This window comes from Rana temporaria, chromosome 1, assembly GCF_905171775.1.
Source record: "Rana temporaria chromosome 1, aRanTem1.1, whole genome shotgun sequence".
NCBI lineage: Eukaryota > Metazoa > Chordata > Amphibia > Anura > Ranidae > Rana > Rana temporaria.
In genome coordinates this window covers 355,583,170-355,604,819 of record NC_053489.1, presented here as the reverse complement: position 1 = coordinate 355,604,819, position 21,650 = coordinate 355,583,170, and the positions used below count along the sequence as shown (strand labels likewise).

Here is a 21,650-nt window from a genome sequence, read left to right as displayed (position 1 = left end):
TTAAAGAATATCTAAAGTCAAAATTTTAAATCATATATTCATTTTCACATTGTATTTTTTTTCCAGCCTACTGCTATTAATCTGAACGCTCTTAAAGTTTGTAAACTTACTTTATGAAGCACCTACACATTTTATTTCTTGAATTCTATGATACATGTTCACTATGCCTTGTGAGTAGGCACTGCTGTGTCACACAGATGGTGCCTTTTAAACTACAGTTGTGCTGAGAGGAGTTTCAAAAGGCAGAGTCAGTACAATAATCACTGCTTGCAGGCAGCAAGGTACCATGGGATATATAGTCCTTAGAAACTGAAAGTAAACAGAATGGATGCTGCAAAGCATGCAGGGATCACAGGAAGTTGTGGAGATGGCCAAAAGACAAATTCCACTCACAACTTGAAAGAAGATTTTTCAAGTGTGCTTACAGTGCATCTAGAAAGTATTTACAGCGCTTCACTTTTTCCACATTTTGTTATGTTACAGCCTTATTCCAAAATGGAATAAATCCATTATTTCCCTCACAATTCTACAAACAATACCCCATAATGGCAACGTGAAAGAAGTTTGTTTGAAATCTTTGCAAATTTATAAAAAAAAAAAAATCACAAAATTCACAACCTTTGCTCAGTACTTTTTTGAAGCACCTTTGGCACCAATTACAGTCTCCCAAGCCCCCAAAGTCTTTTTGAGTATGATGCTACAAGCTTGGCACACCTATTTTTGGGCAGTTTTTCCCATTCTTCTTTGCAGGACCTCTAAAGCTCCATCAGGTTGGATGGGGAGTGTCGGTGCACAGCCATTTTCAGATCTCTCCAGAGATGTTCAATCGGGTTCAAGTTTGTGCTCTGGCTGGGCCACTCAAGGACATTCACAGAGTTGTCCAGTAGCCACTCATTTGTTATCTGTGAGCTTAGGGTCATTGTTCTGTTGGAAGATGAACCTTCACCACAGTCTGAGGTCCAGAGCACTCTGGAGCAGGTTTCCTCCAGACATGATGTTTGCAATTCAGGCCAAAGAGTTCAATCTTTGTATCATCAGACCAGAGAATTTTGCTTCTCATGATCTGAGAGTCCTTCAGGGGCCTTTTGACAAACTCCAGATGAGCTGTCATGTGCCTTTTACTGAGGCATGGCTTCAGTCTGGCCACTTTACTATACAGGCCTGATTGTTGCAGAGATGGTTGTTCTTCTGGAAGGTTCTCCTCTCTCCACAGAGAAACGCTGGAGCTCTGTCAGAGTGGCCCTTGGGTTCTTGGTCACCTCCCTGACTAAGGCCCTTCTCCCCCGATCGCTCAGTTTGGCCGGGCAGCCTGCTCTAGAAAGAGTCATGGTGGTTCCAAACTTCTTCCATTTACAGATGATGGAGGCCACTGTTCTCATTTGGACCTTTAATACTGCAGAAATGTTTCTGTACCTGTCCCCAGATCTGCGTCTCAAAACAATCCTGTCTCGGAGGTCTACAGACAATTCCTTGGACTTCGTGGCATGGTTTGTGCTCTGACATGCACTGTTAACTGTGGGACCTTAAATAGACAGGTGTGTTCCTTTCCAAATCATGTCCAATCAACGGAATTTACCAAAGTTAGACTCCAATCTCCAATCTCAAGGATAATCAGTGGAAAAAAGATGCACCTGAGCTCAATTTTGAGTGTCATTGCAAACGCTGTGAATACTTATTTACATGTGATATTTTTTTTTATAAATTTGCAAAGATTTCAAACAAACTTCCTTCATGTTGTCCTTATGGGGTATTGTATGTAAAATTTTGAGGAAAATAATGAATCTATTGCATTTTGGAATAAGGTTGTAACATAACAAAATGTGGAAAAAGTGAAGCGCTGTAAATACTTTCCGGATGCACTGTATATTGGATTTTCAAATGTAACTGTTTGTATTGCTATTAGACATGTGCACATTCATTTTTTTTACTTTTCAAATTTTGGAATTTCCGATTTTCAAATTTTGGAACTTTCAAAAGAATCAAAATCGAACTATCGAAAAATCATTTTTTATTTTCCGATTTTCAAAAATTAGAAATTTTTTGAAAATTTTAAAATTCGGAAATTCGAAAATCGGAAATTCCAAAATTCCAAAAATCCGAAATTTTAAAAATCCGAAATTTAAAAAACCGAAATTCAAAAATCGTAATATTCTCGGAACTCGAATTTCTGATTTTCGAAATTTCCTTAATTTGGAATTTTCAGATTTTCGAAATTACGAATTTCTAAATTTCCGAAAATTGAAAATTTTCCAAAAATTGGAAATTTGAAAAGCAAAATTAAAGAAGACAAAGTCTCTTACGCAGGGGTTTCAGCTTCACAAGGCATTATAAGAAAATACAGGTACCGAAAAAAAATGCTAAGCCATCTGCCTTTCTCCTTAGCAGCAAAGTTGCTCTTGGTAACGGTCCCTCAGACCATATCCCCAGCTCTCCTGGCTCATTCAGACTTGTAGATTGTGGCATCCTGCTGCACAGTGCCACTCCTGACACCCTATGCTCTCTCTCACTCCTCTGAGATTTACAGACTCTCTCTGTACCCTGGACTCACCTAGTTGCCTCAGTGTTCCTGGTCTCCCAGACTCGCTTAGCTGTCCCAACTTTCTTAGTCCTGTGGGTGAGGAATCTCGCCACCATGGAGTGCAGTCTTTGGAGCGAATCATGTCTCTTAATGGGGCACACAGCTATTCTCCTGATCGGGCCTGAGCTTGTTATAAGCAAGCCAGCTTCTTGCTTATAACAAGTGTGCCCAACTGCACACCTACACAGCCTGCAGGTCTCCAGTAAGACCTGGACACAAGATTGGAGATTTTTTCCCATCTGAATCTCTTTGAAGCCCCAGACCTTGATCCGAGATTACAAAACCCGGAGAACACTGAAACCCCAGTCTTCTTCTCGCACACACAATACTCAGGAGCCCCCTATTCTGTATAAGCACAAATCCTGTTTGTCTTGTTCTTATACTCATACAGTGGCAGGGCCTAGCATTGCAAAATATAAATATATATATATATATATATATTTTTTTTTTTCACTACTGTATTTGTCATTTGTTTACCTGACAAGGCTTTAACTGAATGGGTGAATCAGAACCAGAAGTCACATTATACCATTCTTCAGAGCAGGGACTGGTAGATGGTGAGATAGGTGGGGACATTTCGTCATCCTGAAGAATGTCTTGTAACCTCTTTAACTGTAAATCAATAACGTGATAATGAAAAGAAGGACCTAAACTAAAATTTTTGTTAATGAAATAAAAAAAAAAAGAAAGTAGTTGTATCCATTTACGGACAAATAAATTGTCTAGTACAACAAAATTTCTCACATTTGTGCATTCTGCACATCACTAATAGAGGACCTTTCACACCTAAAGGCTAAAGCCAGGTTCACACCTTTGCACTGAGATAAAGTGTATGTTAACACAACTCATGGTACCACACCTCACATGTGCTAGTACGTTGCAGTACTATTCATTTTGGCTGGTATGCCAAAGCATTAAAGTGGCGCACTGTAACGCATAGTAACACACTACCGTGCACTGCATTCCAAGAATAGGGTCAGGTACAGTTTCCTGTGCACCTGGGTGCATTGGCATACAACTCAAAATTAATGGGCTGCAATGTACTGTATTTTAAATATAAGTGTGTTAATGCATCACATATAGTGGCTATATAAAGTCTACACACAAATGTCAGATTTCTGTGATTTAAAAAAAAATAGACAAAAAAAAATTAAAAATCTGAACTTTTTCCACCTTCAATGTGACCTATAAATTGTACAATTCAATTGTAAACAAACTAAAATATTTGGGGGGGGGGGGGAGTAAAAATAAAAAACTGAAATAATGTGGTTGCATAAGTGTGCACACCCTCTTATAACTGGGGATGCAGCTGTGTTCTAAATTAAGCAATTACATTCAAACTCATGTTAAATAGGAGTAAGTACACACCTGTCATTATTTAAAGTGCCTCTGAATAACCCCAAATAAAGTTCAGCTGTTCTAGTAGGTCTTTCCTGACATTTTCTTAGCCGCATCCTACAGCAAAAGCCATGTCCTGCAGAGAGCTTCCAAAGCATCAGAGGGATCTCATTGTTAAAAGGTATCAGTCAGGAGAAGGGTACAAAGGAATTTTCAAGGCATTGTATATACCATGGAACACAGTGAAGGCAGTCATCATCGAGTGAATCGAGAGAAAATATGGCACAACAGTGACATTACCAAAAACTGGACGTCCCTCCAAAATTTATGAAAAGACGAGAAGAAAACTGGTCAAGGAGGCTGCCAAGAGGCCTACAGCAACATTAAAGGAGCTGCAGGAATATCTGGCAAGTACTGGCTGTATGGTACATGTGACAACAATCTCTCGTATTCTTCATATGTCTGGGCTATGGGGTAGAGTGGCAAGACAGAAGCGTTTTCTTACGAAAAAAAACATCTAAGCCTGGCTAAATTTTGCAAAAACACATCTGAAGTCTCCCAAAGTCATGTGGGAAAATTTGTTCTGGTCTGATGAAACCAAGGTTCAACCTTTTGGCCATAATTCCAAAAGATATATTTGGCACAAAAACAACACTGCACATCACCAAAAGAAACCCATACCCACAGTGAAGCATAGTGGTGACAGCATCATGCTTTGGGGTTGTTTTTCTTCAGCTGGAATAGGGACTTATCAAGGTAGAGGGAATTATGAACAGTTCCAAATATCAGTCAATGTTGGCACAAGTCTTTCAGGCTTCTGCTAAAAAGCTGAACATGAAGAGGAATGGCTTCACCAAAAGAATATTAGATCCCAGACCTGAATCCGATTGAAAATCTGTGGGGTGGTCTGAAGAGGGCTGTGCACAGGAAATGCCCTTGCAATCTGACAGATTTTGAATGTTTTTTCAAAGAAGAGTGGGCAAATATTGCCAAGTCAATATGTGCCATGCTGATAGACGCATTCCCAAAAAGACTGAGTGTTGTAATAAAATCAAAAGGTGCTTCAACAACGTATTAGTTTAAGGGTGTGCACACTTATGCAACCATATTAATGTATTTTTTATTTACTTCCCTCCACCTAAAAGATTTCAGTTTGTTATATAGTTTTTATGTCACAGTAGCCTCTCTGGTGGTATGATTATGTCAGATGTTTGAATCTCAAAGCGGTACATTGTTTTGTCTTTTATATTGTAAGCCTGTAATTCTAAGGCCCCATACACACGATAGAATTTATCCGCGAATACGGTCCAGCGGACCGTTTCCGCGGATAAATCCTCTCGAGGATTTCAGCAGATTTTAATGCGATGGAGTGTACTCACCATCGCATTGAAATCCGCGCCGAAATCCTCTGGCGATGACGTGTCGCGCCGTCGCCGCGATTATGACGCGGCGACGTGCGCGACGCTGTCATATAAGGAATTCCACGCATGCGTCGAATCATTACGACGCATGCGGGGGATCCCTTCGGACGGATGGATCCGGTGAGTCTGTACAGACCAGCGGATCCATCTGTTGGGATGGACTCCAGCAGATGGATATGTTCTGCATGTCAGCAAATATCTGATCTGCTGGAATCCATCCCAGGGGAGATATATCCGCGGAAATAGATCCGCTGGAGTGTACACACCATAGGATCTATCCGCTGAAACCCATTTGCTGGGATTTATCTGCGGATGGATTCTATGGTGTGTACGGGGCCTTAGGGATAACTCACTTAAATCTGTCCAAACAAGAGTCAAAATCATAAATTATAATATAATAAATAACTATAAAAAATAATACTATAATAATAATAATAACAACAATAAATAATAAAAAATTAATTTCCCCACAAATCACTATCGCTCAATTCTGCAAGTGTTCTAATTTACTATCGCTGTTTTCTAGCTGGTCTAAAACCACTTTTGACGTAAGAGGATACTTTATGGATGCCATGGGCATTCTCAAATTTCCAGGCAGAAAGAACAGCCTGTTTACCCTGCACCCTGTATCTAGCAACCTCCTGAACCCTGCATCCTCCTAAATCCTGTACCTAGCACTCTCCTGGACCCTGCACCTAGAACCCTACTGAACTCTGCACCCTGTACCTAGCACCTCCTGAACTCTGCACCCTGTACCTAGCACCCTCCTGAACCCTGCACCCTGTACCTAGCACCCTCCTGAACCCTGTACGTAGCACCTTTTTAAACTCTGCACCCTGTAGCTAGCACCACCCTGAACTCTGCATCCTGTATCTAGCACCCTCCTGAACACTGCATCCTGCAGCTAGCACCATCCTGAACTCTGCATCCTGTACCTAGCACCCTCCTGCATCCTGTAGCTAGCACCCTCCTGAACTCTGCATCCTGTACCTACACCCTCCTAAACTTTGCATCCTGTACCTAGCACCCTCCTGTACCTAGCACCCTTCTGAACTCTGCATCCTGTACCTAGCACCCTCCTGAACTCTGCATCCTGTACCTAGCACCCTCCTGAACTCTGCATCCTGTACCTAGCACCCTCCTGAACTCTGCATCCTGTACCTAGCACCCTCCTGAACTCTGCACCCTGCACCTAGCACCCTCCTGAACTCTACATCCTTTACCTAGCACCCTCCTGAACTCTGCATCCTGTACCTAGCACCCTCTTGAACTCTGCGTCCTTTACCTAGCATCCTCCTGGTATTTAATGTCCCTTTAGGACCCTCCCACACCCAGTTGCAGCAGCATTCTCAACCCCCGCTCCTCTACCACGGGGAAAGGTCGGGGTGTGGTTGAGTTCCTGCACCTATTCTCTGAGAAAAAAGCTCTGGCAATAACAACTGACCTTATACCATAAAATTCAGATTTAATATGTGAAATCAAACCTTATCCTGCTGCAGTATATTCTTTCTGGTAGTTAATAGACTCTTTAAGTGTGTGTTTTGGGCATCATATTGGCTCTGTTTAGCTCTGTCATCCTGTACCTTAATCTGCAGCATCTCCTTTTCCTCCATGAACAACGTGAGTGTGGCTTTTGACCTGTCCAGTTCCCTGTCTGTGAGCCCAAGTTTGCTTCTTAGGAAAGCATTATCCTCCTTGTAACGTTGGATTTCTGACTTTAGAGTGCTGGGGTCTTCATTCAGAAATGTACCAGAGGTTATCTGTATTAACATCATTAACATCATTTTGTGAGTATATTACACTCCCACACTCAATATCTAAAATGTTACACTCTCATCGGTCTCGGTTTTCAGTTGATTTTGGCTGTGGCTTGATCTTACAGAAAACGTTTCAGTACCTTGGAAATGTTTTTAACGCGCCTACAAAATGGCTTACTGGAGGGGGTGGTCGCCCGACTTGGCAGCAAAAACAGGTAATGGTATTTCCACATTCCTGTTATCAAATACCACCTTTAACAAAATCCAAATGATTAATCCAATTTCAGTTTTTAATATGTTGTGATATTTTTTTCCATTAAATTATATCTGTTTTGAACCTGGGCAAATGAAAGTAGAATTCCAGGTTAAACCTAACTAGTCTAAAAACCGTGCCCTCCCCTTCTAACACCTACACTGACTGAACTGTGTAAAAAATATGTATATACCTACCTATTCTCAGTCTGCTCTGGTCACATGATCTCCCCTTTTTTCAAGCAGTGGTGGCTGCAGGGGAGAGGAGGGAGCACCAACAATGGATGGGCAACTACAAGCAGACCTTCAGTCATTTTTTCAACTTTCCATATATTAAATCTTCTGGCCTTTTTGTTTTAACTTTGAATAGTAAAACATAATTTTTATGCTAGTAAATACCTTATACAGCCCACTTCCTGTTTCTTGTCTGGTATAAAGCCTAATCTTATGACATCATGCACAGCGCTCTCTCTCACTTTTGTGAGAGTTTGCAGGGAAGTATGGGGGATGAGTGATAAAAGCCAAATGAAAACTGCAGGGCTGCATAGCTGGAGGTGTGCCTCTGTGTGTCTGTGTAAATCCAGGAAGTGAACAGGCAGCAGCTTCAACTGCCCACAGTTAAAATTGTTGGAGCCAGAGGAAGATTTCTGCAGCATATTTGGCAAGTACAGAATCACAGTATATATAAAATAATATGCAAAGTGGTTGGAGGGAAGCTTTAGAATGGCAAAGATGTTTTTATTACAAATTATGTGAGCAGACTAGAGTTCCTCTTAAAGCCTAAGGGTGATATTACCACTCCCAGGCATTCCCAACCGTTGTAGAGCACTTTTTCCTCTCCCCTACAGCCTCTGTTGGCTGACACAGGGGATCACGTGACCAGACCAGAGCAGGCTGATAATGGGCATGTATATACAGTGGGTATCGAAAGTTTGGGCACCCCAGGTAAAAAAATTTATTAATGTGCATAACGAAGCCAAGGAAAGATGGAAAAATCTCCAAAAGGTATCAAATTACAGATTAGACATTCTTATAATATGTAAAAAAAAGTTAGATTTTTATTTCCATCATTTACACTTTCAAAATTACAGAAAACCAAAAATTGGCGTCTGCAAAAGTTTGGGCACCCTGCAGAGTTAACATCTTGTACTGCCTCCTTTGGCAAGTATCACAGCTTGTAAATGCTTTTGGTAGCCAGCCAACAGTCTTTCAATTCTTGTTTGAAGTATCTTTGCCCATTCTTCCTTACAAAAGTCTTCCAGTTCTTTGAGATTTCTGGGCTGTCTGTCACGCACTGCTCTTTTAAGGTCTATCCATAGATTTTCAATTATGTTGAGGTCAGGAGATTGTGAAGGTCATGGCAAAACCTTCAGTTTACGCCTCTTGATGTAATCCCCCGTGGATTTTGAGGTGTGTTTAGGCTCATTATCCATTTGTAGAAGCCATCCCCTCTTTAACTTCAGCTTTTTCACAGGTGGCATCAAGTTACTATCCAAAATTTGCTGAAATGTTATTGAATCCATTTTTCCTTCTACTCGTGAAATTTTCCCTGTGCCACTGGTTGCAATACAACCCTAAAGCATGATTGATCCACCCCCATGCTTAACAGTTGGACAGAGGTTCTTTTCATAAAATTCTGTGCCCTTTCTTCTCCAAACGTACCTTTGCTCATTCCAGCCAAAAAGTTCTATTTCAACCTCACCGGCCCACAGAACTTGTTTCCAAAATGCATCAGGCTTGTCTATATGTTCATTTGCAAAGTTCAAACGCTGATTTTAGTGTTGAGGACGTAGAAGAGGTTTTCTTCTGATGACTCTTCCATGTAGACAATATTTGTACAAGTATCTCTTTATAGTGGAATCGTGTACCACAACTCCAGTGTCTGCCAGATCTTTCTGGAGCGATCGTGCAGTCAAACGTGGGTTTTGAATTGCTTTTCTCACAATCCTGCGAGCTGTTCTGTCTGATATTTTTCTTGGTCTTCCAGATCTTGCTTTAACTTCCACTGTTCCTGATGACTGCCATTTCTTAATTACATTCCGAACAGAGGATATTGACATCTGAAAATGCTTTGCTATCTTCTTATAGCCTTCTCCAGCTTTGTGAGCGTCAACTATTTTCAGTTTCAGTTTTCTAGACAACTGCTTAGAAGAACCCATGGTGCTGATTGTTGGGGCAAGGTCAGATGAGTCTGGGCATTTAAAACCTTTGAGATTGACATCACCTGGTCTTCCCAGACGATTATTGAGAACAATCCATGACACTGGCAGGTCTCAGCTTTGCAAAGGGGGCAGTGCATGCTATAAATTCTGCAGGGTGCCCAAACTTTTGCAGACGCCATTTTTTTGTTTTCTGTAATTTTGAAAGTGTAAATGATGGAAATAAAATCTAACTTTTTTTGACATAGTATAAGAATGTCTAATCTGTTGATGCCTTTTGGAGGTTTTTACATCTTTTCTTGGCTCCGTTATGCACATTAATACAAATTTTTACCTGGGGTTCCCAAACTTTCGATCCCCACTGTACATCTTTCATACTCAGGTTATTCAGCATAAGTGTTAGGATAGAGAAGAAAGAACCTTTCTTGTTCAAATATTTTGTTTAAAAATATGAATAGGGTTCCAGTACAGAGGTATAGGTCATAGTACAACAGGTACAAATACACAGCGAATTCAACTCAACATGGATTGAATATGGGGATGGTCATGTGTAGATAAAAGGTTGCATAACAAGTGGTGCGGAAGGATAATCCTCTGAAAAGGCATGTAGAAGTAGGCCGAGAGACTGTGTATAGTCAACATGACAACAAAAAACAGGGGGGAGGGCAAATAGGAAGGAATATATAGATAAGGGCCCTCTTTTTTATGTACAGGATGAAACAAAGGTATGGCATACACCAAGGGTCTCCAAACTATTAAAACAAAGGGCCAGTTTATTGTCCTTCAGACTTTAGGAGGGCCGGATTGTGGCCAGCGTGGACAGAAAATGTCCTGGGCCGGGCATCACGGACAATGAATTTGGCCCCAGGGTTGGTGGTCAATAGAAGGAGGAGTAGTGCCCCTATTAGGAGGAGGAATAGTATCCCATGATTGGTATCAGTGGAAGAAATAGTCCACCATTGTTGGTGTCAGTGGGAGCAATAGTGTCCCAAAGGGCCGGGTTTAGGCTAGCAAAGGGCCACATCTGGCCCTTGGGCCGCAGTTTGGAGACCCCTGGCATAAACAAAGCCATATGGCACTCCCCAAACAGCCCAAGAGTACTTGGAGACTGTAGATAGGGGTGAGCAGCAAGGGCATGCCAAGGGGCGAGCCAAATGGAGAGGAGGAAGCATTTTTAAGACTAGTTAGGTTTAGTCTGGAGTTCTACGTTAAAGGAGAAGTATGGCCAAAGCTCTTTTAGCCATACTTCTCCTGTAGGTCTGCACTCCTGTGTCCCAGATTCAGCTGACATCACAGAGCTGGTCCAGGTTCTGCAGGGGTCCCGATAATGTCAGGAGCTGCCCAGATGCCTGCCTGCAGCTGGCTCAGCCTCTCAGCACACTGTTGAGAGTCTGAACCAGCCACTCTCACCCCCTCCACAGCCTGGTGGGGCAGAATGGTGAGAGGCAGCTGACAGTCACCACTCTCTGCTCAGTGAAGACCAAGAACTGAGCAATCAGCGGTGATGTGGTCAGATTCTGCTGCCATTTAGCCGAGTATAAATGTTTGTTTTTCCTCAATCTCACACGTCTCTTTTAAGCTCCTAAGAAAACACACATTAGCAGATGTTACCTTAAGTGAAATCCACACTGCTCTGTAGACAGCTGGATTTATATGCAAATATCCACTTTTCCTGTAATGGGCCAAGAGAGAGATGATGGTGGCAAGTTTGAATTTTTTGCAGGAAAAGTCAAGATTTGTATATAGCAGGGATATGCAATTAGCAGACCTCCAGCTGTTGCCAAACTACAAGTCCCATGAGGCATAGCCAGACTCTGACAGCATCAAGCATGACACCCAGAGGCAGAGGCATGATGGGACTTGTAGTTTGGCAACAGCTGGAGGTCCGCTAATTGCTTATCCCTGTTATATAGCTTAGGTTCTTTATATGAGATTTATTAAAAAAGAAAAACTGAAATATCACATGGTCCTACGTATTCAGACCCTTTGCTTGGTATTTAGTAGAAGCACCCTTCTACACACCTGGATTTGGATCCTCTGCCATTCCTCCTTGCAGGTCCTCTCTAGTGTTTTGTCAGGTTGGATGGTAAATGTTGGTGAACAGACATTTTTAGGTCTCTCCAGAGATGCTCAATTGGGTTTAAGTCAGGGCTCTGGCTGGGCCATTCAAGAACAGTCACAGAGTTGTTGTGAAGCCACTCCTTTGTTATTTTAGCTGTGTGCTTAGGGTCATTGTCTTGTTGGAAGGTAAACCCTCGGCCCAGTCTGAGGTCCTGAGCACTCTGGAGAAGGTTTTCGTCCAGGATATCCCTGTACTTGTCCGCATTCATCTTTCCCTCGATTGCAACCAGTCGTCCTGTCCCTGCAGCTGAAAAACACCCCCACAGCATGATTGCTGCTACCACCATGCTTCACTGTTGGGACTGTTTTGGACAGTTGATGAGCAGTGCCTGGTTTTCTCCACACATACCGCTTAGAATTAAGGCCAAAAAGTTCTATCTTGGTCGCATAAGACCAGAGAATCTTATTTCTCAGCATCTTGGAGTCCTTCAGATGTTTTTTTTTTTGCAAACTCCATGCAGGCTTTTATGTGTCTTGCACTGAGAAGAGGCTTCGGTCGGGCCACTCTGCCATTAAGCCCCGACTGGTGGAGAGCTGCAGTGATGGTTGACTTTCTACAACTTTCTCCCATCTGCATCTCTGGCGCTCAGCCACAGTGATCTTTGGGTTCTTCTTTACCTCTCTCACCAAGGCTCTTCTCCCCTGATAGCTCAGTTTGGCCAGATGGCCAGCTTTAGGAAGGGTTCTTGTCACCCCCAACGTCTTCTTAAAAACCTTATGTAGCGGGGTCATCCTGTCAGAGTCAAATGACAGGCCTGAATCCCGCTGGAACTTTGCTCACGCTTGTAAATATGTAAGATACCTTTAAGAAGTTATGCATTGTGGGACTGCAAGTAGCGGGAGATATGGACTCCATTGACTCTTAGGAGAAACAGACTACACTTTCCACAATGCCCTGCGTTATCGGAACATGTGACACCTCCGCACAGACTTATGGGGGAGGTTACTTAAGGAAAGGGAGTGGCTGATCTCGCTCTCTCGGGACCTGCTTTTTCTCCTCTGCGGAGCTGCTGACTACAGCACAGCCGTGCTGTTAGGCCTGAAGCCTGGGCCTAACCTTTCTGGGAGACCAGCCATCCAGAAGGAAGCAAGACCACTTACCCAGCTCGTGTTCCAGGAGATCAGAGAGGCTGCCCAGCTGACAACTGAAACAGTGGAGAGCCTGATGCCAGTATCCTTGTGCTGTGGAGCAGTGATCTACCAACGCGCCCCTCTTGAGGAGAGCTCAGGCAGATCGGGCCTGTCAGATGAGAGAGCACATGCTCGACTTCCAATCCTCCTTTTCAGACAGTTAACCTAATGCCACCCTACAAGCCGGAGACACGTGTTGGCCTCTAGCTGAAACTTAGAGGCCCTTTAACTTTATAGTTATTATACGGAAGTGACCGACGCTGACGAGCGATCAGTTCACCAACGTTGCTGTTTAGGATACCTTGTCTATTCACTTTCTTTTCATCGTTCACCACTTGCAGATTATAAACCTAACGTGCACCAACCGGCCGCAACGTGGACTTTAGTCTCGAGACGTTTCTTAGCTGTTTCGCAGGACTGTCCGCTAGAGGGAGCTCTCGGGCATAGATTGCTTACACTAGTTTAACTGAATGGTACCATTCTTAGCTCAGATATTGTCATCATTGTTATTTACTGATTCCCGCAAGGGCCCTTGCAGAATCATATTGTGCCATTGCATAGCAATTGTTTGTGTGTGCTTCAAACCTATATTTGTTTTCTTCTAATTTACATGAAGTAAACTTATCCTTTTTGGTTTAACTCTATTGACTGTGTGGAGTGTACTTTTCTCACCTGGAGGAACCATTCATTAAAGCAGGTAATACTATTGATACATTGTCATTGCATGTTGTATCCCTGCTATTGTGACCCCAGCCAAGCAGAGGTCACAATACACCCACCAGGCTTCTGATGTGTCAAAGGAGGGCTCGAGCCAGTTAAATTGGGGTGAGCCAATCAAAGAGAGTAGATCCCAAATCAACCAGCGGCTCCTGAGGGGGTAGCGCTACACGTGGGGGCTCGTCTGGGATTCTACTTCTCAAACCATCAAGTATCCCCTCATACTGAACCTCACCCTTACCAAGATCAGCCATGGATGCAGCCGCTGCAACAAAGTGGTGCATAGAAGAGAATGTTCCTGTGGAGAAAGGCTTAGTGATAGAAGTGCGGGGAGAAGTTTGGGATGAAGAGGAAATTTTTTCAGCCCTGAAAACTTTGTTCCCGAGCCAGAGACTCTGGGTGATGAACTCGAGGGTGGATGATACAAACCCCCACACCTATGCCCTATGTGAATGGGCGGATGGAGTTCCAGACTGTTTAAAGAAACCTAGTGTGAAGACCACCGATGGCACGGAACTTTTTCTGATACAACCCGAACAAGAGTCAGCTGTTACTTCCTCTTCTAGTGCAGTTCCTCTTACATCTCCTAGTACTCCGGCACCCATGGGGGCACCAGGGAAAACAGTGAAGGGGTCTGCCAAGGCACCGCTTAAAGTGGAGTTCCACCCATAAATATAACAGTACATCAGTAGTTTTAAAAAAATGTCATTAGTCCTTTAAGAATTTTTTTTTTTTTTTTAGATGCCTTCAAAGTGTTGTTGCTAGGCAGAATAGTTAATCTTCCCTCTTCCTGCACCTAGGTGCTTAAGCTTCCTAACGTACACCGCACAGACTCCTGGGAATGTAGTGGGTGTAACTTTCCAGGAGTCTGTGCACTCCCCAGTCTCGAAGAATCATGTGACTTGGACAGTACAGGTGCTGAAACCTGATCTGAAACCTATTACACTGCTTGTGCAACACTGAGCATGTGCGAGATCTGCAAGGCTGAAATCCAGGAAGTCATACAGTCTGGCTTCATGATGCCCACACTTAAGATGGCCCCAGTCAATTTCTATTTTATAAAGTGTCTAAATGCTGTAACAACCTAACAAAACGGACCTTAGTTTACAGACTAACTTTACTAGAATACATTAATCTTATTATTAGTATTAGTATTACAGGGGTATTTATATTTAAAAAGTGAAATTGTGGCCGGAACTCCGCTTTAAGGACATCAACCCAGAGTTGTGTGCTGTCCTGGAGGAGATAGTAGCCCAGTGCAAGAAAGATTCTACCGATTGTTTGATCACAGGATATAGAAAACTCAGAGTCTTCTCCGGGAGACGCCCTGTGCCATCTTCAGAAGATGGTTTTGAAGAATGGATGGATCAGGCCATCCAAGCTCTGGAAGAGTGGGGAATCCCAGAAAAGAATAAGAAGCAGAGGGTCATGGAAAGACTCAGAGGACCAGCCTTGGAGGCTATTCGTAACCTCAAGCTTAGTAAAGACAATTGCACTGCCCAAGATTATCTAGACGTACCACAGAACGTGTTCGGGAGGATTGAAGACATCAGTGAACTCTGCTGCCAATTGGAGCACTGCTTCCAAAAGAAGGGAGAAAAACTATCTGAATTCGTCAGCCGCCTGGATAAGATCCTGCACCGGATGCTGTTAAAGAAGGGGATAGATCCAAAAGAAGTGGATAAAACATGCTTCCAGCAAGTGGTAAGGGGAGCCCAGCCCATGGATCCTATTGTCTTTCAGTTGCGAACCCAAAAGGGAAACCGGGTGTTGAAGTATCCTGATCTGATCCGGATCATTCGACAGGAGGAGGACCTCCTAGATCAAAAGAACAAGTACCAATCCCCAGAAGCTCCTACATGAGTGCGTGTCATGGCCACTGAAGACAGTAACCCCCAAGTTGAGCTCTTGAAGACACAAGTGTTTCAGTTGACGGAAATGATAGCTGCTCTATCCGGTCAAGCGGGGTTTTCCCCATACCAACCCAGAAGGGATAAAACCAAAAAGCCCGCCTATGGGCCTTACAACCAGCAAAATAAACCAAGAAGGTTTACTTTCTGCTTCAACTGTGGAGGGGTAGGACATGCCCGAGAAATTTGCCCCAGCCCAGTCAATGCCTACAACCAGTGTACCAGCCGGCGGAAAACTTCAGAGGGCCCCGGTGACGGAGTCAACCGGGAGCCCATCTATTGCAGATGGCTCCAAAGTGAAACAAGAGACAGAAAGACCGAAGGGGGAAACTCCTTCAAGGACACCCCCCAATTCCCTCCCACGTGATTGGGTGGGGGCCAAAAGAAGCCCTTGCAAGAGAGGAGTGAGAATACAAGTTACAGGGGGGAGAGGAAAAGCTACACCTCGAAAGTTCCCTGAGAATTTAGTGGGGCCTTCCCCACTAGTGCCCATTCAAGTAGAAGGAATCTACACCAAGGCCCTCCTGGATACCGGAACACAAGTGACTCTTCTGTACAGAGACTTCTACGATAAGTACCTTTCCCACTAGCCTCTGCAGAAGTTAGAAGAGCTGGAGATATGGGGCATTGGAACTCAGTGTTTCCCTTATGATGGGTATCTACCAATATGTTTGACCTTTGATCCTTCAATAGCTAGAGTCGCTGAGACCTTTGACACACTGGAGATCGTCTGTCCTCGACCCCCAGGGGCCCATAAGAGCTCTCTCATCATAGGAACAAACATGGCTTTGGTCCGAAGACTCCTGACCCCCTTAAACTAAGCAACAGGGACCTCAGCTCAAAGGGTCCATCCAATGTTAAGGAGGGTGTTCCACCAGCTGGTGATGGAGAGAAATATTCCTGAAGAGGGAGTGGGAAGGATCTGGCGGTTAGGAAAAAACATGAGGATCCTGCAGCCTGGAGAGGTAACCTGCCTCAGGGCCTCAGTCAAACTGACCTGGTCTCAGTCAGGCCCATTTCTTGTCCTTGAACCCGACCCGAGAGGATCTTCAGAGGGATTGGAGGTGATACCTGAAGTGATCCCATTGAAGGTACTGGAGAAGAATCGGTGATGGATGTCCATCAACATCCAGAATACCACCGCCGACCCTGTGAAAGTGCCAGCCAGAGTACTACTAGGCCGGGTGCATCAAGCCACCCCCGTCAGCCTTTCTGATCTGGGGGATGGCAAAAAGATGGAAGACTCAAAGAAGAGCCTCCAACCTGATGGCGCTGAACTTCCACCAGGATGGAAGGAGAGAATGGAAGCTCAACTTAGTAGGTGGCAGAAGATATTCTCGAAGACCGAGTTTGATGTCAGATGTGCAAAAAGCGCCACCCACAGGATCCGACTGAGAGAGGACAAGCCTTTCAGAGAACGGGTCCGAAGAGTTCCCTTGACGGATTTGGAAGATCTCAGGGAGCAGCTTGCGGAATTGAAAAGGACCGGAACTATCCGAGAATCCAGGAGCCCTTATGCTTCTCCCATAGTAGTGGTAAGGAAGAAGAATGGCTCTTTGAGGCTGTGCATCGACTACATAACCCTCAACAAGCGGACTATTCCTGACCAGTACACTACCCCTGGGATTGAGGATGCACTACAGAGTCTGTCAGGAGCCAAGTGGTTCAGTGTTATGGACTTGAAGAGTGGTTATGGTCCTCTTAACAAAAAGAGCCTAGTACTTAGTTCCTGCCCCCATCTGAAGTGACAAGTGGTGGCACACTTCAGCCAGAGGCCCCTGAATTCATACCTCAAAATGTGCTTCCTGAAGAATTGGAAGATGATGTTGATTTGTACTCTAAGGGGGGTTTCATGGAGGCCTCAAGCCCACTAAATAGAGACTTAACTGATTCAGGAGATGTGGAATCTGTTGTGTCAGAAACCGAGAATGATGCTGCTCTTCAGAACAATGAAATAGACCCTATTCTTCCTAACTCCTCAATACAGGAAGAACCAAAGGAAAGAAGAGCCATTCATCCCCCAAAGAGACTGACCTATAGCCAACAGGGAGAGTGTTCTGAAGAAGCTATCCTCACCTCAAAATGGTCCAATGTCTTGTGTGACCCTCTAGCTGCAAATTTAGTGGAGGGTAACCCCTGCTCACCCCTGACACATCTGAATCTAATGCCTTAGTGTTGGTAAACAGTGGACAGGGTGGCCTGCCCATACCCAATGATTGGTGGGAGGATCCCCTGTCCACCCTATGTCAGTCAATGAGCTGTTTAGCTTTGAGCAAAGTTAGTATTAATTCGCAGTGTCTGTTGCCTTGCATGAACTAACTTTTCTCCGCTTGTATTTTGAGAAGCATGTATCAGGATACATACTTTCACCCTCTTTGGGGACCAAAGATTTCAAGTGGGGGGAGTGTGTAGCGGGGTCATCCTGTCAGAGTCGAATGACAGGCCTGAATCACACTGGAACTTTGCTCACGCTTGTAAATATGTAAGATACCTTTAAGAAGTTATGCATTGTGGGACTACAAGTAGCGGGAGATATGGACTCCATTGACTCTTAGGAGAAACAGACTACACTTCCCACAATGCCCTGCGTTATCGGAACATGTGACACCTCCGCACAGACTTATGGGGGAGGTTACTTAAGGAAAGGGAGTGGCTGATCTTGCTCTCTCGGGACCTGTTTTTTCTCCTCTGCGGAGCTGCTGACTACAGCACAGCCGTGCTGTTAGGCCTGAAGCCTGGGCCTAACCTTAGCGGGAGACCAGCCATCCAGATGGAAGCAAGACCACTTACCCAGCTCGTGTTACAGGTGATCGGAGAGGCTGCCCAGCTGACAACTGAAACAGTGAAGAGCCTGATGCCGGTATCCTTGTGCTGTGGAGCAGTGATCTACTAACGCGCCCCTCTTGAGGAGAGCTCAGGCAGATCGGGCCTGTCGGGTGAGAGAGCACATGCTCGACTTCCAATCCTCCTTTTAAGACAGTTAACCTAATGCCACTCTACAAGCCGGAGACACGTGTTGGCCTCTAGCTGAAACTTAGAGGCCCTTTAACTTTATAGTTATTATACGGAAGTGACCGGCGCTGACAAGCGATCAGTTCAAAAAACGTTGCTGTTTAGGATACCTTGTCTATTCACTTTCCTTTCATCGTTCACCACTTGCGGATTATAAACCTAACGTGCACCAACCGGCCGCAACGTGGACTTTAGTCTCGAGACGTTTCTTAGCTGTTTCGCAGGACTGCCCGCTAGAGGGAGCTCTCGGGCGTAGATTGCTTACACTAGTTTAGTTTAACTGAATGGTACCATTCTTAGCTCAGATATTGTCATCATTGTTATTTACTGATTCCCGCAAGGGCCCTTGCAGAATCATATTGTGCCATTGCATAGCAATTGTTTGTCTGTGTTTCAAACCTATATTTGTTTTCATCTAATTTACATGAAGTAAACTTATCCTTTTTGGTTTAACTCTATTGACTGTGTGGAGTGTACTTTTCTCACCTGGAGGGACCATCCTCTAAAGCAGGTAATACTATTAATACATTGTCATTGCATGTTGTATCCCTGCTATTGTGACCCCAGCCAAGCAGAGGTCACAATACACCCACCAGGCTTCTGATGTGTCAAGGGAGGGCTCGAGCCAGTTAAATAGGGGTGAGCCAAACAAAGAGAGTAGATCTCAAATCAACCAGCGGCTCCTGAGGGGGTAGCGCTACACTTAAGTGCAGCAGAAATTTTTTGTAACCTTGGCCAGATCTGTGCCTTGCCACAATTCTGTCTGTAAGCTCTTCAGGCAGTTCCTTTGACCTCATGATTCTCATTTGCTCTGACATGCACTGTGAACTCTAAGGTCTTATATAGACAGGTGTGTGGCTTTCCTAATGAAGTCCAATCAGTATAATCAAACACATCTGGACTTAAATGAAGGTGTAGAACCATTGCAAGGATGATCAGAAGAAATGGACAGCACCTAAGTTAAAGAATGTTTTTGCTGAAATGACTGTTTACAGGGTATAGTGACATAATAGTTAACTGATTCCTTTTAAAACCCGATTAAAAATAGATAAAAATCAATCATATAAATTTACCTTTAGTTTCTAGTTTTGTTTTTGCATCTAGTTTCGTTTTTGCATGTCATTTCCTGCCTCTGTGCTATACAGAGCCATAGAGCAGTAATGGTTTGGAAAACGAAACTAGAAACTCCCAGTACTGTGGTCATCAGGAAACAGACAACCAGGAAGTGTCCAGAACAGAGAAGAATTACAGCAACATTAGAGCAAAAACTAACAATGATGACATGAAACCAGGACTGCAGTAAGGTAAAGGAAGCTATTTAGCTAAAAAAAAAAAATTCCTTTAGTGACCCTTTAAATATAAAAGCGTCACAGCAAAGGGTCTGAATACCTAGGACCATGTGATATTTCAGTTTTTCTTTTTTAATAAATCTGCAAAAATTTCATAAATTCTGTGTTTTTCTGTTAACATGGGGTGCTGTGTGTACATTAACGAGGAAAAATTAACTTAAATGATTTTAGCAAATGGCTGCAATATAGCAAAGAGTCAAAAATGTAAGGGGGTCTGAATACTTTCCCGTACCCACTGTATATAAAATATAAACAAAGAACTGTACGTATTTATTTCTTGTATCAGCAACAAGAATGCTGAAAACTGAGATACAAAATAATTTTTCTTTAATTAGAAATATCCAGCATGAACAAATTCTATTCTAACATGTTTCGCACAAGGCAAAGCACTTTACCAAATTCCTTTTTTCTTTGAGAAAGCACTGTGCCTAGCGCAAAGCATGTCGGAATAGAATTTGTTCCTGCTAGCTTTTTTTAATATGTTAACATTATTTGGAATGTGCCATGTGCAGAATTCCTGCTGCTGATACAAATGCTTTCTTCGGTGGAGATGAGCCGAGTCAACACCTTAGTGCAGAGCCCGATCTCTCCTGGAACAGCGTGCAAAATATTTATATGAAGTTATTGTACCTCATTTAATTCCTGTATGCTTGCAGAGGACGAGTCACCAGTGCTTAAAGGTACATTCAGGGGAGTTGCTTCCCTTTCATCCCTTGACTTTTCTCTTGGTGAATTCCTCCAGGACAATACACATATCTCCAGAGAAGAAATGACCTCTTGTAACTGCAGGAAGACATCATTTTGGTATCCTGAGAGAGAAAAAGGAGGATTAGGTTCACAAGAATAGAAGTGTATAATATGTCTAAAAATGGATAGGCAACATTATGTTCACGTGTTATAAAAAGGAGAGTGAACAAGTGAACCTGCCATTTTAAAAATATAAAAATAAACATCCTATCAAAGAACAGGTGTTTTGATTGGATGCACTCATTGTTCAGAACTCAATTTCTCACCTGCAACGGAACTTGGGGCCAACAGGCCACCCATAGTTTGAATTTTGGCTAATTCGGCAGTGGAAAAATTGCAATGGCTGGAGTGGTGGAGTGTGCGTGACTTGTCTTGACTCTGAGAAGTACCGCAAAACTGAATGGCAGTTAGTACTTGGGCATTCATACCTCACCACTATTATAGTTTATGTTGTCTTTGCCTTGTTTATACAATTCCTTAGTGAGTCAGATGTTCAAGTTATGTAAGACTCTTGTGCTAGTAAGCAATGACATCCACTGCAACCCATTGATCAAGGACAGTTCTTTGCAAAAATATACACAAACACCTAGGCCCAGATTCTCAAAGGAGATACGACGGCGTATCTCCAGATACGCCGTCGTATCTCTGAGTCTGAGCCGTCGTATCTATGCGCCTGATTCTTAGAATCAGTTACGCATAGATTTGTGTTAGATCTGACCGGCGTAAGTCTCTTACGCCGTCGGATCTTAACTGCATATTTACGCTGGCCGCTAGGGGCGTGTATGTGGATTTACGCCTAGAAATATGTAAATCAGCTAGATACACAAATTCACGAACGTACGCCCGGCCGACGCAGTACAGATACGCCATTTACGTTAGGCTTTTCTATATGAGGCGTACATGCGGCGTACCAATGTTAAGTATGGACGTCGTTTCCGCGTCGAATTTTAAAAATTTTACGTCGTTTGCGTAAGTCGTTCGCGAATAGGGCTGGGCGTCATTTACGTTCACGTAGAAAGCATTGGCTTTTTGTGGGTTAATTCAGGGCATGCGCACTGGGATACTTTTACGGACGGCGCATGCGCCGCTCGTAAAAAGCGTCATTTAAGTGGGGTCACCTAAAATTTGCCCACATCTACCACATTTGAAGTAGGCGGG

The 21,650-nt window shown here is 43.6% G+C and overlaps 1 protein-coding gene across 1 annotated transcript in view; it reads right to left on the bottom strand.

The window, feature by feature from the left end:
• LOC120909510 (colorectal mutant cancer protein-like) overlaps positions 1-21,650 on the bottom strand; it is a 110,416-nt gene that overhangs the window by 64,705 nt on the left and 24,061 nt on the right. The window contains exons 3-5 of the mRNA XM_040321288.1: positions 20,376-20,554; positions 6,921-7,097; positions 3,056-3,190 (exon numbers count right to left, since the gene is read on the bottom strand). Coding sequence (XP_040177222.1) covers positions 3,056-3,190; positions 6,921-7,097; positions 20,376-20,554 — 491 coding nt within the window. The remainder of the gene's footprint in view (positions 1-3,055; positions 3,191-6,920; positions 7,098-20,375; positions 20,555-21,650) is intronic.